The following is a 19,192-nucleotide window of genomic DNA, read 5'->3' as shown; positions in this document are numbered from 1 at the left end:
TGAGTTACGAAAGCATCATGTCATGTTAAAGTCCTTTCAGAACCAGCATGCAATAATTTCAGCTCTAGTTATCAAAGTGCAATTACAGAAAGCTAATTGAGAGTCCCCTACAGCATTGCGGTTTACTTCTAGGACAATGTTATCATTGTTGTGCTCTGGCAGAGTAAAGCAGGAGAGGGTGAAAATGAGGTGAAATGAAATAGCGCTGCAACACTGAGACTTCTGGCAGGGATGGTTGATTTTAGTCTGGCGTTGGGCCTACCTGCACGAACAAGTGCCAAAGACTCCCCCCCTCCTGTGTAGAAGCCACCTGTTTCATACAGCTCTCCTGTTTTTGAATCACAAAACTCAAGGTTGCTTCGAAGCATCTGGGTGCTACAGCATGGAGTCATTTCCTCAGCGAGATAACTGACCTCTTCTAATGAGACCGCTCTGGCTTCTTTATGATATCTTTGTTAGCAGTCTGCAAATTGAGTCACAGAGTCGTCAGATGGTGTGTGTGCCCTCAGAAGGCGCTAATGAGTGGATCTATGTAGTGACATTGTTCTGCTTGGTGCCACTGTATCCGGATCAGTCAGCATGTCTGACTCATGGGCTGTCTGTTCAGAGGCCTGTTCAGTGTGGCACCCTGTGTTTAGAGATGCTGTTTCTTTCCCCTCTCATTTACTTGCAAGAATCTTCTACTCTTTAAAGTTCACAGTGTTGATCCTCTTGTGCATATGCTTCTTGCATAAAAGAGTTTTGTATTTATTAGAGATGTGAACAACTGTTCTTCTTTGAGGAAGTTATATAATTCTTTATGGAACCTCGAAGGGTTCCGTCAGGCGCATCATATATAGAACCTTTTATGTGTTCCAATCATGGGCTCATTTGATGGATTTAGCTATTCATTTCGTTTATTTTAAGACTTAAACAGCTTATAAACATACTTTTTTCACTTGAGCGGTTGTGAATAACAGCTGGTCTCCGTGTGGAATACTTGCAGGTGTATCTGGGACGTTAAGCCTCCTCCACCTGTATCCCACACCGTCATAGGAAATGCTGCCCTAGTTGATGTATCCATTCCAGGGAATGCTGCCGTCTATATAAATGCTTTGCTTTTTTCAATGAGTTCAATCAGCCCTCAGTAGGGAGCTGCCAACATATTAGCACTGTCTGTTTGAGTGCTTTCTGAAGCCTTTCTCATCTCTTCCAACAGTTTTTGATGCATTTCATGCTAAAAATAAATAAATAAATCAAGCATGATTTGCACAGCCTGCTGCGATGATGGGTCGGGTGGCTTCCAGACACCCTACTTAGACTATTGCGAAGACGACGGTTTGCATGCTAACGGGTTCCTAGGGGTGTGCAAACACGCTCGCTCATCCTCGATATGGCACGTTTATGTTATCCGTCACATAAACATATGACTGTCCATGTTTATGAAAAAAAAATGGTCCTGTAAAACTTTGCCCGTAGAATAAAATGGAATGGTTTAAGCTGATTTCTCCTTATTTAACAACTAAAAACGATTTTTTTTTTTGTGTTTCAGATTACCTGTCCCAAGGTGTTGACCTGTCAGGTATTGACGTCATAGAAAATGACCTGCTGTTCATCAGTCGAGCTCGTCTGGAGGTGGAGAACCAAGCCAAACGATTACTGGAACAGGGCATGGAAATTCAGGTAAAAATACCACAATGTCTTTGAGAAAGAAAGTACAAAAAGTGCCAATACGTAACAGCATTTTCAGTGGCATGAAAAAGCTTCAATGTACTTTAATTTATGAGAAGTCTGTCACTTGGCAAGCAACAATTTAAAAATTATCCCAAAACCAGAAACCGTTTACAAGTACAAGCAATGCTGAAAATCCGCTTGTGGTGTGTTATGAATTGGTCCAGCATATTTTAAACGCAGTAATGAATGGAAATTAGTTTATGTGGAGTCTACGTTTGCATTCACGTATTTGCACTTCAAACTGAATTGATGTCTAACCTCAACAGGATGAAACCAGTGCCAGTATTCTTTCGATCTCTCTATATCTCTCCCTCAGCATGTTTCTCTGTCACACACGATGCACTCACACACAGCAGATGGGCCGCATTGGCCTTTTTTCCCCTGTCTATGGACACACAGCAATCACACTGAACTGTCCAGTCACATTTCAGAAATTCAGCTGCCACATGGAGACATCTCAGGGGCTGAAAGATGCAAGATATGTGTTTTTCCAATTCCCGTTTCAAAATGCATTGACAAATAACCTACAGGATATGTTGCATATCATCATACAAACATAGCTGTCACACTCCTTTATGTTTTGCTGATTGCGTCTCTTGTTTTTTCTTTCCTTTGATTGACAGTTTAATTTTTTAGCACGCTTTACGGAGCAAATCATTGCAGAGCTCCAGTTGGAGATGACAGGACTGTTAAAATGCATGACTGGAAGGTCAATAATTGATTGCTTTATGCATCTCTCATGGGCCACCAGGTGTCTTTGAAAGCATGAGCATTCAGGGATTTTGTGGAGATGAACAGCACATATCATATAAGGTCCAGTCAAGAGAGTGTCATCTAGGCTCTCTTTGTTCCTACATCTTTAATAGTTTCCATTACTGGCCGCTTGCTAAAATAAGCCTCCGAAAAATGCCTGCTGTGTATTATTTTCTCTTTTATTTTTTATCTCCAGGGGTTAATTGTGTGATGGTCATTCACTCCCATATGTCTCAAGGTTACTGACTGCAGACAGCATAATAACATCTACCACTGTGTGATCTCTTTACATCAGGGCCTAAAATTGACTTTTTTTTCATCCCTGGCAATGTCCGGTGACTTACAGAAATGTATCAGCCATGAAACGAATTTTTGTAACAAAATACACTGCATAGTCTTCACTGTAAATTAAACATCCTTATTATTTAATCCTTCAGTCAAAAACCTATTCAGTCAAGAGCAGTGAATTTCTTCGTCCTTTTTTGTTTTATTAACAGCAGGATTATTAGGCTGCTGTCACTTTAAGAGCAAATGCACAGATCTAATATACTGATATGGTACACATACATTTACTTTCTCAAATATTTATGTTCATTTTAAGACATAACCCAATATGTTTCCTAGGATTCTCACATGAATTTGTCCGCTTGAGTGCAAGATGATGTGTAAGAGAGCTCGGTTTAGTATTCATGCGCTGTCTGAGACGCGGCTTTCTCAGCATTTTCGGATGTTTCGGGTGACACAGAACATTCCACACAGTGCGAGTAACAAAATGAGCTTCCTTTCACGTCGTCTTGAATAATTAAATGGTCAAGACTTAAGTTTTCGAGAGCGAGGGTGTTCACGGTCAAGCATTGTTAGAATTCATAAATTTTTTACGTATTTGTAATACATAACGTAATTAATTTTACGTTACGCGTTTCGTGTTACGTAATTCATAAATGTTACGGCCAATTTATTGAAAATGGAGAAAAAAAGGCTGTTATTTTTTTTTTTAACCAAATAAGTAGGAAAACCAAAACACCCATATTGCACTGGACAAGTCACCGTCTAAGGCCACTTCCATCAGTCTGCTATGGATATGCTTAAGCTGGGCGTACACAGTGTGATTTTTGCTGTCATACGAACTTGCAGATGGGTTTTTTTCACTCGTGTGGAAAATCGTTGATTCCTTTTTCGTGTGTGAGAGGAATTAGGAGACGAGCCGAGCAGGTTAGGAGCACCTCACGACCTCCTGATAATTTTTAGTTTGCTTAGTCAGCCAAATTTTCTACAGTGTATAGGTTGTTCCCTATTGTCAAATCATACACCACCACATCACATAGGCTAAATCTATAAGTATTATTATGCTAAAAGTGGCTGCAATCATCCATTGAAAGGAAGGGCTGCTGTTATCTGTTTTTCAACAAATAATTTGCACACAAATCATTTTTCAGTTCTTTTTACTATCCAAAGCTATAGCTGCAGCGTTTAAAGCTCCAGCTCTGTTTTAGTGTGAAAACTCAAGTGATTGCCGTGCATAGTCGTGGCGTGTACCAGCTGCTTTGAAGTGATTATCATGTTAACTGTTAACTGACCGTGTGCAATATCTCACGACCTCCTGAGTGTCCGAACTCACACAGTATATGCCCACCTTTAGAGCCAATTCATGTTACCGGCCAATTGGCGAATGACACTGTTTCATATACTTGCCAATGCTGATTTTTACTCTCATTTGGCACATGTTCATTTTAGGTAGGCCCTGCTTTAAATTTAGATATTGTTGTAATGGTGTTTTTTAAAACCCTTTTTGGGGGCATCATGGCTGCCAGTAATCCTGAAACACAACAAGTCTTAGCAAAATTATTTCATTTCTGAGTATAATCTCATGTTTTGTTTCCATTTAAGCTTAGATTTGGCTCATATCAGCTGCTTCAGAAGTGGAATGCTGTTAAGTGATCAGACTAGGTGGCCAATAAAACCGATTTAGCTCTTGTTCACGTCAGTTAAATGTGAATGGCTATCTCAACCACAGTTCTCAATACCTTGCATCTCTAACACGTTCTCTCTCTGCGGTCTCCCTACAACTTTTCGAATTCTTGGCCTATAAGCATCTCATTATGAAACCAAGCGACGCAAGAGCCCCCTGACCTCTGTTCATGTATTTGTTGTTCTGGATCTCATCATGTAGTTCACTCCACTCCTCCATGGCCAGTCCTGCATCAGTATATTTAGAAGTGTGTGGGTTACATAAGCCGCTATTCCTGAACTCATGTGGAGAGATGGTCCTCTTCATTTCGCTCTTTTCTTCCAAGCAAAAAAGGACATTTTAACCAAGCTTAACTCAGGCCTTCTTATCTCTTTAAAGGAATATTCTGCATTCGGTGCAAGTTAAGCTGTACCAAACAGCATCTGTCTAACATCTATCTTACCTCTCTTTTTGCAAGAACAATCATTTTTACAATAATGCACATGGAGTGTAAATTTATGGAGCAAGATGTTTGTGCTGCTTTGCCTCCTTATATTTTTTAGTTTAGTAATTTAGTGTTTTGCAAGCATCATGTTATCAATTTAACAGAGTTGACATTAGTTTAATGGTTAAAAGTTGCATACTTTTTAAACCGTGCACCATGTTTTTCAGATTATCTTTTATTGATCCCGGAACATTTCTTTTGGCACACAAGCCAATTTCATTAGAGTTGCAAGAAGTCCTGTGCTTAAAGACAGCATGAAACAATGCTTGATTTCTTAATATGACGTATTTCATGTCAAACAATATTTATGTGAGAATAATGCAAAGCTGGATATGATTTTGTCTATAAGGATTTAATGGGATCAAGGCTGGCATGATTTTGGGATCAAGTTGGCTTTGAAAAGAAACATTTGAAAAATTTGATGAATGGTCTTCTATGGAAATCTGCAGGAACTGTTCAACATTTGAAATTATAGGATTGGAAGGATTCGTCTGTTCTTAACAATTGGTTTTTGGTGCACAGTGACATATTGCATCCTGTATTTTTCTCCTCTAAATTTCATTAAAATTGTACAGAAGAGTGGCACTTTATATCAGTGCTTTCCTGTTTTGAAAGCATCAGCTGTCTGATGCGCTGCCATACTGTCAGAAGGGCACTTGAAAGGAGAGTGCATTTGAAGGTCAAAATTAGACATTGACATGCAGAGAGGCAGAACAAAAAGATACAGTATCCTGTATCTGCACATTCATTTCGGATGGGGTGAGGGAAGAGGAGGTCTGTTGAATTTTTTATCCACCTTGTTTCAAGTCTTTTTTTTTTTATTTCTCTGCTCATACATTTATATCAGCTGCTTAAGAGGGGTGTTTTCACACAGAAGGTTGCAGGAGGTCACACACTTATGTTTTTCTTTCTTTTTTCTTTTTTTAGTGTAGATTAGGTTTTGGATGTGGATTCTGATTACCGCAGTGAAGGTCTTTGCTTACTCAGCAAACATTGGTTGGAGGTCATTGAGGTGTGTGTGTGTGTGTGTGTGTGAGGTCCAAGTTGAAGAATCATACTAGGATCTCAAAGGGCTCAAAATTCACTGTGTGGAGTCGCACAAGTGTGTACGCAGACACACATATACAAATGACTACTCTCGCCATGGCTCCTGTCTTCCTGACCCAGAAAAGCAGAGTACTCACGGGGCCAGTGTCCTGTTTCACATGCTCGTAGGGGAATGGACATTAATGCAGCCTTCTCGCTTACAGAAGAGAAATGACAATCTTTCCTTCCACTATACAGTGACCCTAAAAAAATTTGAATGTCACTGCATTGGAATGGAAAATATCAAGCCAAATGTCATTTATTTAATAATAAAAACCACATAAGCATACTTTGCAAGCAGAACATTCCACAAAAACATTTTACAATAAGGTTCTGTTTATTAAAAAAATCAAAAATTGCCTGTTAATTTTATTTAATTGACCCGAGCTAGCATGAACTATATTCTAATTCTATATTAGAACTCAATTTAAAGGTGCACTATGTAGTATTTTTGCAGTAAAATATCCAACAACCACTAGGCCAGTGTTATATATTTTGTTCAGTTGAGTACCTACAATATCCCAGATGTTTCCAACTATTTGTAAATTGTGAGAAAATTGCTATTTTAACTAAGGACAGGGACGTTTCAGCATTGCATTTGACGGAGTCGCCTGTCAATCGCGTCATATCTGCGTTACCCTCGGTTTCGGCTTTTATTTGGCAGGAGCGCTTTACTCTTAGCAGTGTGAACAAGTGAACGCACAGAGTAAAGTCATAACATCGTTTTAAACACACTTAAATGTATCTAATATGATAAACAGAGCTGCATTACCTCAAAATCATAACCGGAAGAGCGGATCAGTGCAGGCGCCCGTCCCGTCATAATAAAAGTCCCAGTATTCGCGAGCCGTGTGTTTGTTTAACAATCGCTCCAGCGGCCGTGCTCAGCTCCACAACACTCGGTCCTGCTCTGCTTTAGACTACAGTAACGTTTATAACCGCATGCATGAACGTGATTTCCGCCCGAGTCCTATTTTCCACCGGCTGTGATGAGATCTCCGAAGATGCTGCGCTCACACTTTGCGTCATCAAACTACGCATTTGTTTTGAATAGGCGCCCTCCAGTGGATGGAAAGTTGCATAGTGCACCTTTAATCCTGTAGAAATTAAAGCGTAAATAAATATCAACGTTATACAATTAAGTGAAACTTTTCTGATGCTGGTGTTCCCATCATGCACTGGGGGTTTGAATAATAAATAAGGTTGATTTTAGTTTTTTTGTTGTTGCTGTTTTCCAGTTGTCCAGTTTTCCATTTACACTGTCGCCTTCTTTTGTTGTTACCGAAGGTTTAGTAACACCATTTTGTGACAATTGGAGTTCGTTTTCTGCTCGAAATAACACATTTGTACTCAGAAACGATCCAGCGAATGTTACCGTCACTGTGTTTTGTGTGCCAAGTATTGAGGTCTCTGTGTTCAGGTGCCACGTTACTTCTATTACGTAGATGTGTTGTCTAATATGTCCTGTAGTATTTACTTGGATGTTTCTAAGTGAAGCATACACTTTAAAAGCTTGGTTTAATTCAGAAATATATTATTTGAGTAAAAATATTTCAAAGGAAACTTCAACCTTTTACTTGCCAAGTTAAAATTACAAATTTTCTTTGTTAATTTGACTTTACTTAGTTAAGTACGGTTTACTTAATTCCATATGTGAAATTTACTTGTGAAATGTAAGGTGTAAAAATGTGTGCAGAAACTGGTACTTATTTTATTTATTTTTTCAGTGTGTGACATTTTGTGATTTGTGAATCATAAATCATTAGCAGGAACGTAGTGAATGTGATGAACTACACCTTTGGTTACTCTGCTAGGACCAGCTGAGTGAATTTGAGGACAATTGACTTCAAACATCCTCTAAAAATCAACAGAACAACAGTTGACATGAAGAGAAAACATCCTGCAGCCTTTGGTTAATGTGTTTCCTTTATCTTATAAGTGTCTATATACTTTTTAAGATTATGTATTGTACTCTCAAAATGTCTCTGCTCATCAGACCAGCATACACGTTAATGATTTTTATATAAATCAAAACTGTTTTTATACTCATACAAATAGTAATCATGTCTAAGTAACTATACATTAGGACTAAATTGCTGATGTCTAAAAACTAGTCTTAAAAAGATAGTTTGTCTGCTGACCAACACACGTTTTTATGAAATCATGTTATCAGCTCCATGCATGACCAAAACAGAGTCATAAAACTTGGAAGAACTGGCCCACTGCAGACATAAATAGTGAAATCACAGGAGTGTGGCTCCTCCACATAATAGATTTAGGCGCTGTATGTTTTGGAGGGGCTTTGATGGCAGAATCAATGAAAGTAGGGAACGAATGAGTCTAGGTTTTAACCTAGGCCTCTGCTTTGACAGACAGATGTGCTTCTTGCCCTACTGAGAGTAACTGTGCATTACATAAGCTGACCAGCAGAACATAGATCACGCACCCTTTATACAATATGTCACCTTTGTCCATTTCAAGAGGTCACCTAGGCCAGGAGTGCATGTGATTGTCTCGCATAGATAGATAGGAGTGGATATATGGTGCAGATATACAGTACACCAAATACTACCATGCTACTATGTAGTGGTACCATATTGTTGTGAATATAAGACGACCCCCTTACCCTTTTGGAAAAAAGCTTTTTGATGACCAAATCTAATTAAACCCAATCGCAGTTAAACAAACGAATCCTTACTGTAAAGTGTTACTGGTTTTCTTTTCTCTGCATCTGTCCATTTTGCTCATTCTGTTGAGTTGTGTCCAGTGTGATAGTGGGATGTGTTTTTTGTCATCCGCAGCCTAATAGACCCGTGTATCTGTGGCATATAATGGAATTTTCTCTCGCTCGCTGCTGAAAAGAGAAAACTAAAATATGTTATCCGCCTTGGGCCAAATAAAAATACCGACAAGAATGTTAACTGAAAATGATTCAATGCTTCTTTTCTTTCTCTGCTATACCACATAACAATTTTACTTCATTCTATGTCGATAAATGCCTCTCACTCATGCATGATTATTTATGGGCAATCTCCTGCAATTGCTAATGCGCAATTCCTGTCACTATGATTTGATAACAGCATTTTTTGTTTCGTCAGGGCTAAACTTGATGCATGACTCAAACTCTGCTCAAAAGGGTATTAATCATTTAGAAATGTCTTATTAGCACACGGTTAAGCTCGTCAATGCATTGTTGCTGCAAATGGCAGGACTCAAAGTGCATTTGGTATTTGGAAGCGTCTGCATGGAGGTGTGTGGCTTCATTTTGTACTCTAACATTTAAACGGTGTGTGTGTGTGTGTGTGTGTGTTCGTGAATGGTCTGATCTGTCTAATATTGCAAGAAGCCGTGTACTGCGTGACAGATGGGATGAGATGAGAACCTGGCAATCTCTACAAGTTGCATGTGTCCATATACGTATATATATATATATATATATCGAGTCATTCACCCTACAATAACTTCAACTATATAGTTTATATTGGACTTACAATTTTTTTTTCTTCTTTTTTTTTTATTTGCAATGATTCATTGGGTAAGTCATTCAAATTTACCCAAAAAGTAGAAGCCCAGTCTTGTACTTTTTCTGGTTTTCATTTGGACTACCGGTCAAAAGTTTGGAAACATTCAAATTATATATATATATATATATATATATATATATATATATATATATATATATATATATATATATATATATATATATATATATATATATATAATATTATATTATATTATATTATATTATATTATATTATATTATATTATATATATATATATATATATATATTTATATTATATTATATTATATTATATATATATTATATATATATTATATATATATATATATATTATATATATTATATATATATATATATATATATATATATATATATATATATATGAAGTAGTCTCTTAATCTCATCAAGGCTTCATTTATTTGATAAAAAATACAGTAAAAACAGTAATACTGTGAAATAATATTATTGCAATTTAAATTAAATGGTTTCTGTGGTAATACAGTGAACAGGAAAGTATTCAGACCCCCTTCAATTTTTTTACTGTTATATTGCAGCAATTTGCTAAAATAATTTTGTTCTTTTTTTTTCCTTAATAATGTACACACTGCACCCCCTACTGACAGAAAAACAGAATTGTTAGACATTTTTACAGATTTATTAAAAAAGAAAAACTGAAATATCTCACGGTCCTAAGTATGCAGACCCTGTGCTGTGACACTCATATATTTAAGTCAGGTGCTGTCCATTTCTTCTGATCATCCTTGAGATGGTTCTACACACTCTAAAATCACCTGAAGGACTCTAAGATGGAGAGATACAGTCACAACAGTGAAGCATGGTGGTGGCAGCATCATGCTGTGGGGGTGTTTTTCAGCTGTAGGGACTGAACGACAATCAAGGGAAAGATGAATGCGGCCAAGTACAGGGATATCTTGGACAAAACCTTCTCCAGAGTGCTCAAGACCTCAGACTGGGTGGAAGGGTTACCTTTCAACAAGACAATGAACATACGCACACGGCTACAATAATGAAGGAGTGGCTTCACAACAACTCCGTGACTGTTCTTGAATGGCCCAGCCAGAGCCCTGACTTAAACCCAATTGAGCATCTCTGGAGAGACCTGAAAATGGCAGTCCACCAACGTTTACCATCCAACCTGACAGAACTGGAGAGGGTCTGCAGGAGGAATGGCAGAGGATCCCCAAATCCAGGTGTGAAATCCATCTTTCCCAAAAAGACTCATGGCTGTATTAGACCAAAAGGGTGCCTCTACTAAATACTGAGCACAGGGTCTGCATACTTACGACCATGTGATATTTCAGTTTTTCTTGTTTAATAAACCTGCAAAAATGTCAACAGTTCTGTGTTTTTTCTGTCAATATGGGGTGCTGTGTGTACATTAATCAGAAAAAACGAACTTAAATGATTTAAGCAAATGGCTGCAATATTACAGAGTGAAAAATTGAAGGGGTCTGAATACTTTCTGTACCCACTGTATATACAATACTTAAATATTACAAATAAAGTTTGATTTATTATAAATGCTGTTCTTTTTAAACTTCAATTCATCAAATAATCCTGAAAATATCAGTTTCCTCAAAAACAGTACTCTGCTAAACTGTTTTCAACTTTGATGATACAACATTGATGTTTCTTGAGCAAAAAAATCATCATATCAGAATGATTTCTGACGGAATATGTGACACTGAAGACTGGAGTAATGATGCTGAAATTCATGATCACAGGAATAAATAAGATTTTAAAATATATTACCACAGAAACCAGTTAATTTAAATTGTAATATTTCACAGTATTGCTGTTTATAATGTATTTTTGATCAAATAAATGCAGCCTTGGTGAGATTGAGACTAGTATTAAATAACCTTAATGTTTCAAAATGTTTCCAATTTTGCTAATAATAATAATTTAAAAAATGTATAGAGTTGGTTGATTTGGTTCATGATGTTTTGCTTCATGAATTTCATGAGAAAATGAATGGGGAAAATGCCAAGGTCTCTAAAAAAAGTGAATGTCATTGTTGCGCACTATACAAATCTTCACTCATTTCACGCGGTCCAATAGGCTCAATTGTGCTGGTCGCTGAAAAGGTTACGCAGTCGCTCTCCTGATATTCACGGTTCATCCATTTTTTTGAGTCGTGTTTGAGTAACCTTTACATCAAAAGCAATGTCTCTCAGGATTTGAAGCTGCTAAGGAGTAAAATCATTGCTTTTGTGCACTCCTTAAGTCTTTTTACTCCATTTTTCCCTCTGAATCTGTGTGCCTCCCTTTTCTTTTGCTTCCTCACTCACTTCAAACATTACATCTCTGCCACTGTCTCTTCATTCTTTCTCTGTCTACTCCCTGAAGACCATTGTGAAGATGGAAAATAGATATACTGGATTGCTCAGATAGCTGACAAGCACTCAGCAGGTGTGGCCTGTTCTGCCAATATGGCTGCCTTTGTTCTGGCGGAAGGATTGTTTAGAGTGATCATAAAATATTTACAGTATGTTTACCGCAAGTGATATGCTGGACAAGACTTGTGTGAACTCAATCTCACTGCTGAATAAAACACCTCAAAGTCAGCATTAAATGAAAACAATTCACCTGTTCATGTTTCATTTTTTCTTTTAAATCTCTGACCTCGTAAAGTTTAATCAAAATGTCAACTGGATCTTCTTGGGAGAACGACTTTGAGTGCTTAATCTCTACCCCTGAAAGCTCACATTCATCAGCCACGCCCCCACATGCATAAGCCACGCCCACAAATCAACATCCAATCAGTCCTTTCCATTTCATCACGACTGATGCTTAGAACACCAGAAGGCCATCCTGCTAAGCCAGCTGGATTAATCCTTGTTTTTCAGCAGGGTTGTGTATATTTTGAAAGAGTACTGGTACTGTTACAGATCAGAGACCTCTTAGCTCCCATGTGTCCTGATTAGCACTCCTCGTTCTCGCACGTTGAGTTCTCTCGCCCATTACCCATCAGTGACACGTTCAGGCACCCACCTGACAAATTACTGTTACCATGGAGACCATATGCACATGCTTTTTTAACATCCCTTCTCTCTGATGTACGTTCTTCACAATTAAAAAGTCACAGAAAGGTTAAGCGTGCAAAGATGTAGTAGTTTTTTTTTAATATAGTTTAGTGTGTCATTACGAGAGGATTTGATTACTAGTTACTCCATGATATTCTTATGTATACAGTATGTTACTGATTGATTATTATTGGTTTGTATTCATATACGATGGGAGCTTTGAATGGAATCCTACTAATATCAAGCAAGCATGCTATTTGCATGGTTTGTTAATACTATGATATTGTTTAAAGGACCATGATATATGAGTGTTAATGTTCACTTTTTTCCTAAAAAAAGTGCTTTAATCTGAACATAAATGAGATTTAATAGACATTTATCATATTTGTTAGCTCCCCCAGTTTCTGTTGAAGCCAATACGGAAGTGACTTAAGCTGCAGTTCATCGACCTGCCACTAGAGACAGGCTCCAGAAGGAGCAGAATCTCATTGAGCCCCATGTTAAAATGTCCAAATTTACAGCAGAATAAAACATATTTACAGCTCGGTACAAATTGTGGTTTTGGTCTATATGGCTAATTTTGCTTTTCATGACAACTGTTAGGGGGGTGAATTTTTTATAACTCATTTGTTTAAATTATATAAAGCCTTAAAATGCTGCATAATTAAGGGCGTGACTTTGAGTGACAGGTGGATAGCCATTTCTCCTCTGTCTGGCCGGCAAAGCTCAGCCCTACTTTACTCTTCAATAACATATAGGTGACAAAACGAACACTACGTCCCTTTTTTTTCCTTCACATGCTATGCTCTTTCACTGTGAATGGGTGACGTCATGCATTGCCGAACTGAAAGTGTGGGTTCTGCTGCGTTGTCATTTTCAATTTTTAAGTTTTCAAGTGTCAATGCAGGTGTTAGCCATTTAGATCGCCAATTAAAAAAAGACTCTAGCCAATTGTGTTCATCCAACACCGAAAAAGGAATATGATTGGCTGTTGTCACTATGACAAGCTTCAGACACGCCCTCTGTCAAGAGTGCATCAGAAACGAGTGATGGATACACCAAATCCCTTAATTCGCAAATAACGCTTGCTTGAGATGTTTTTTTGACTTGTGCAAATAATGGGAGGTGGAAACTCAAACTCATTTGCCGGATAAATTCTGACAAATTAGCTGTTTCTGCAGATGGTGACATGTTATATAATATTTTAATGTGACCTGACATTCTGAAATGTTATAGCCAAACTTTGTGAGTAAAATATCTAGACACTACGGCCTCCCAAAAATCCTGCTGACGTTATCTTTCCCATATGAATGGGGCTCGACGTTGCCGTAATGCCTTTGCTGCATTTCTTCTTCTGTGCATAGCATTCAATTTGGCAATTGCAAGCTGCACTGCTAGTCCATTTATAACTTGCCCAATTGGAAGTAATATCAGTTCTCGTCTGTGCATCCCTTGTTTAATTTGCTGTTGGTGACTAGGCATCCCCTCGAACAACTTGATGGAAACGCACTTGATTTGCATTTGTATTATTTTATATATATATATATATATATATATATATATATATATATATATATATATATATATATATATATATTGTATTATTTTATATATACAGAACCCAGCTTCTGTCTTTCCATGGACACCTTGTGCGACGGTCTTGATAACTTCTGGTGTGTAAAAGTGTGAACACAGAATTGTGACTAATCTTGCTCTAGAGTGAATTAAAAGTCTCATGAACTCCAATATGACTGTTCAGACTGAGATTCGCATTGCAAAACATCTAATCTGTATCGGATTTAGGACCACATGTGAAATTGGCCCAAGTCGAGATAGAAAAGATCAGATAATATTTGGTTTGTGCTGTTCACAATGACAAAAACACTGTCATGACAAAAACAAATCTGAGTCACATATGATATGGGCCATATTTACCTGCAGTCTGAATGTTGCCAAAAATATATTAGTTGAATTCGTTTAAACTCTGACAAAAAAATTACTTGATACAATATGCATTTGGCTTTGAGTCTTGCGTAAATGAAAGGAGTTAATTTCCTACTAATGTCAATCCAAATCTTTTTCGCTGAAAATGTTCAAACTCATTAGCTATGCTGAGCACACCTTGTCTTTCACCTTTCTCCTTTCCATAATCATCAGTTGTCTCCTAAATTGAGTTCATTTCTTCCTGGCCTGGCATTGCGCTGACATTTGCCAAGTGCATCTTAAAAGGCTTTAATCGGTCTTCGCCGTGTTTGTTTTTTGGTTGCTGTGGAAACACGGCGCGTAAATGAATGTCTAAGTGATCCATCATCTTTTCACTTTTTTCCTCACACTCAAAGTCTCACTTTCGCCTTCTCTCTGTTCTTCACCAGTGCTCTTGCATAGCCATAACACTTCACTAAGTGTGAGCAAACGACCTCTGCATGTGGCTAGAATCGGCCATGTTTGCTGTTGATTTTGAAGTGGGAATGACTAGGCCAAAAGAATCAATCAGTCAATCAATCAATCAATCAATCAATCAATCAATCAACTTTTATTTATATAGCGCTTTTACAATCACGATTGTGTCAAAGCAGCTTCACAGTGTCAAATAGGACAATATTGCAACAAAACCAGACTCTGCTGCACAGTTGCCCTGGAGAAAACAGCGATGCTATCAGCCCACCCCAATTTATCATATAGCGACAATGTTGGCAGATCTGTATTACAGTTTATAGACTGTAATACAGGAAAATAATATGTCCCTGTATTGTCAAAATAACACATGTAATTCTCATGGCCTGGCTCATTTTTGCTGCACAGTACTTTTTGTAACTTTTTAAAATAAAGCATGCACAAGCTTCAGTAAGTATTGGCAATTATTTGATGATACATTTTATAATATTTTGCACTGTTGTTTCACTCTAAAACATCCTGTTTGATAAAAGTGTGTTGTTCACATTTATAGTTTGGTTCGCTTGGTTTAGTTGCTTGTTCACACCTGCATTTTAACACAGAATCTAAAGGCATAGGGATATGTTCACAACCTGTTTGTTCGGCTTTTATTACATATATTTTGCAACTGAACATCCAAAACAATGCTGTGTGCTGGGCTAAATGCACTCAAGTGCATAGCTTCATATGATGTTGTTTTAACCAGCTGAAAATTTGTGAAGAGTTTATTAAATGCCATGACCGCAGCAGAAATCCCTCTGTCACTCACACAAATGGAGATCTACTGTTTGGAGACGCTGTTCTGATGGGCAACATCGCAACTATGACGAGAAAAAAAACGAGCATTCTGTCCTTTTTAGGGTCGCATCTTGTGACATCATGTCCTGTTTTTGGTCCGTGTTGTGTTCATATTTCAGTCAAACTGTACCGGAGTTTGTTTGGAAGCGGACAGAGACCCAACTTTTCAGCCGTCTTGATCCACTTGTTTGGTGCGTACCAGGATTCAGTTGGCAGCGTTCACACTTATTCAAACGAACCGCACTAACAGAGAAATCGCACTAGAGTTTGCTTTAATCGAACCAAATATGCCAAGTTTGAACACACCCTAAGACCCAGTTTCACAGACAGAGCTTAGATTAAACCGGGTTTAGACCTTAGTTCAATTAGGACATTTAAGTAGCTTTTATATATGTATCTTAGAAAAAAACATTACTGGTGTGCATCTTGAGACAAAATAATGGCTCTGACATATTTTAAGATATTTAAGTCAGTTAGCCAAGGGCGTTGGAACCGTTGTATGCGAGGGGGACAAGACCCACTCACTTTTTAAGACCAATTATATTGGACCCACTCACTTTTACCATTTCTAATTCAGCGCATATGTCTGTTCACCTACCGCTAACCGATAAACACTTTATTATTAAACACGTTAGACATTTTATTCAAACTTTTTGGATATTTTTTTTATTCATATTGAAAATAAATGCCTTTGCGATCTGATATATGTCATGGCAAAAGGGAGTAGAGTGAGTTCGGCAAAAGGCGGATTCGAACCGTGGGTCGATTTGGGTCAACTTTCTGCCATGTGTCTTACCCCTACACTACTGCTGCAGTAATTAACATGGTGTCTTCTGTAATTTTGTGGCTGAACCCAGACGTATACAGGACTCGACATTAACGCTTGTCCGCTTGTCAATAGTGGGTGTTTTGAAGGGACAAGTGAAAGAGAATTTTACTTGCCCGACGGACAAGAGCCTGATTAAAACAAAAAATAACTAGCGAATCACCAAAATGCAAGAATGATTGTGCATTAGTTTCGTGTAAGTGGGGATCGACAGTGGTGATAATATATAATGAACTGACGATAACAAGGTCGCGCTGTTGACGCTCGTGCAGCCTCTCAAGGAGAAATTACAACACTAGAGCGTTTAAGCTGTTTTCTGAATACCATCACAACTGAAAATGACACTGATTTCATATGACAGCTCTATAAACAATTAATTAACATTCACTAGCATTCACTTAACGTCACTTACATTTTAGATGCAATATTGAGTGTTTTGTTCTTATCACAAATATGCAGATTTAAATATGTCAAGGCTGATTGAACATTGGTAAGAATATTGCTTCAGAATAAATTATATTTACAACACACACACAATTTTTTTCGTATGTGTGTGTGTGTGTGTATGTGTATATATAATCCAATATTAAGATGCAAATAATGGACAAATTAAACATCCTACATTGTAGAAATGACCTGTACACCCTATGTGGACCCCTGGTGTCATCTACTTATCGGCTATTGGTTGGTTTGACAAATATCTGGACTGAGTCTTCCATATGGTGACAAAACAAACACAGCCAGAAGCTAATGACACTGGCATGGTGACCAGGTGTTTTTATGAAAGGAAGCAATTGGCTGGAAATGACACTGTTGTTTTTCTTGTACGGCTCTGCATCCCTGTGTGATTGGCAAACTCTCACTGTGTTCCTGTTGAGGTGGCATACTTGACATAGTTGCCAGCTCCGTCTTTGGGCTGTGTATTTTCTTCTTTGTGGTTTCTGGTGTAGAAAAGGAGATATACCTGAAACAGAAGGAGGGTTGACTGAATTGAATTCTACCAAGCAGAAGAAAATTCAATCAAGCCCCCACACAGAGTCTGTAATCGAGGTGATGCCATCAGCGTGGAATAGTTATTACAGGCCCAGGTAGGATACATGATGGAGGCAGGTATAATTGGGATAGTGACCCAAGGATGACTGGTGCTACCATATCCCATCCATAGCATCCCACCCCATCTTGTTTAACTTGCTTGTTTAACTTTCTTCCACTTGTTTGAACAATGATACTTTAGCTACACTGCAAAAAAAAATGCTCTTCTTGCATGTGAAAAGCATTGCTGTATTTACTCTTTGATGGCAGGGTAGGAGTAACAACTACACTGCAAAAAAAAAAAAAAAAGCTTTTCTTACTTAGTATTTTTGTCTTGTTTCTAGTCTAAATATCTAAAAATTCTTTAATCAAGATTCATTTACATAAGTAGAATTATATAATACATTTTTCTTGTTTTCTGGAAAATAAATGGGGTAAGAAAAATAATCTTGGCTCTTGTTTCAGTCCCAAACAGGAACAAGATTATTTTTCTTACCCCATTGGCAGATTTCATTTCATTTGACTTATTTAGTAAAAGCATCTTGATTTAAGAATTTTTAGATATTTGGACTGGAAACAATACAAAAATACTAAGTAAGAAAAGCATTTTTTGCAGTGTAGTTGTTACTCCTTTTACCACTGCCATCAAAAAGCAAATACAGCAATGCTTTTCACATGCATTTTGTCTCCTACGTTCCCCTGGAGAAACACGCCTGAATCTCAACATGGCAGAAATAACATTGGCACATCTCAGACCTCCTTGTACATATGATCTGTAGGATTCAGATACAGCAGCAACGTGTTCGCCAAACATGCCACCTGTTTGTTCGGGTTTATTTTTTGTTGCAGTTATGTAAGAAACTTTTGAATCTGCAATGCTGTTCAGATGAGCATGCAACATCTTGCCATGTCTGACCTTCGCTATATGTGAGGGGTTATCTGATATAAACATATTCATTCCATTGTGAAATGTAATTCTCCCAAGGAACATATCAAGAATGAGCGCTACACCTTACACAAGTTCATGCGATCCCTTAGACAGAATGAATTTCACATCTGCTGGACAGGGGATGCATTAAGACTGGCACAGAACCAACCGAACGCGCTGTATAAGATTTCCCACTCTTTCCAACAATAGCCTACAACATGCAAGCCAATCTAATCAACATAGAAACGGGGTGTAAATTTAGTTACATTTCGCCTTCCCATCGATGTCTAGCTGTCTATTTTCCCTCTCCAAAATTGTTCTAGAGTTTAAGCTTAAAAGCATCAGACCAAATATGTTTTTCTCCCACTTGCTGGTAAAGAAGCGATCGTTGGCCACCTGTTCCATCTGAGTGTTAATTCTGGGAACAAAAGCGTAGTGCTTGCCTGGATGTGAGTAATGTGAAAACACCTCATTCACGGCAGTTGGCAGCTAGCCATCCAGGGTCACCGGCTTGCACTGAGCTGATCAAATCCATCTCCACGGTGACTGTGCATGTCCCTGCTAAACCATTATCCTTCCGCAGTTCAGGGTAAATGAGGGCT

The 19,192-nt window shown here is 37.9% G+C and overlaps 1 protein-coding gene across 1 annotated transcript in view; it reads left to right on the top strand.

The window, feature by feature from the left end:
* Window positions 1–19,192, top strand: part of cog5 (component of oligomeric golgi complex 5) — a 95,793-nt gene that overhangs the window by 29,119 nt on the left and 47,482 nt on the right. Inside the window, exon 7 of the mRNA XM_067426950.1 lies at window positions 1,532–1,662. Within this exon, the coding sequence (XP_067283051.1) occupies window positions 1,532–1,662 (131 nt within the window). The remainder of the gene's footprint in view (window positions 1–1,531; window positions 1,663–19,192) is intronic.

This window comes from Pseudorasbora parva, chromosome 20 (assembly GCF_024679245.1).
Source record: "Pseudorasbora parva isolate DD20220531a chromosome 20, ASM2467924v1, whole genome shotgun sequence".
In the NCBI taxonomy this organism is placed as follows: Eukaryota; Metazoa; Chordata; class Actinopteri; order Cypriniformes; family Gobionidae; genus Pseudorasbora; species Pseudorasbora parva.
The sequence above is the reverse complement of the archived record's forward strand: the minus strand, read 5'-3'. Positions and strand labels throughout refer to the sequence as shown.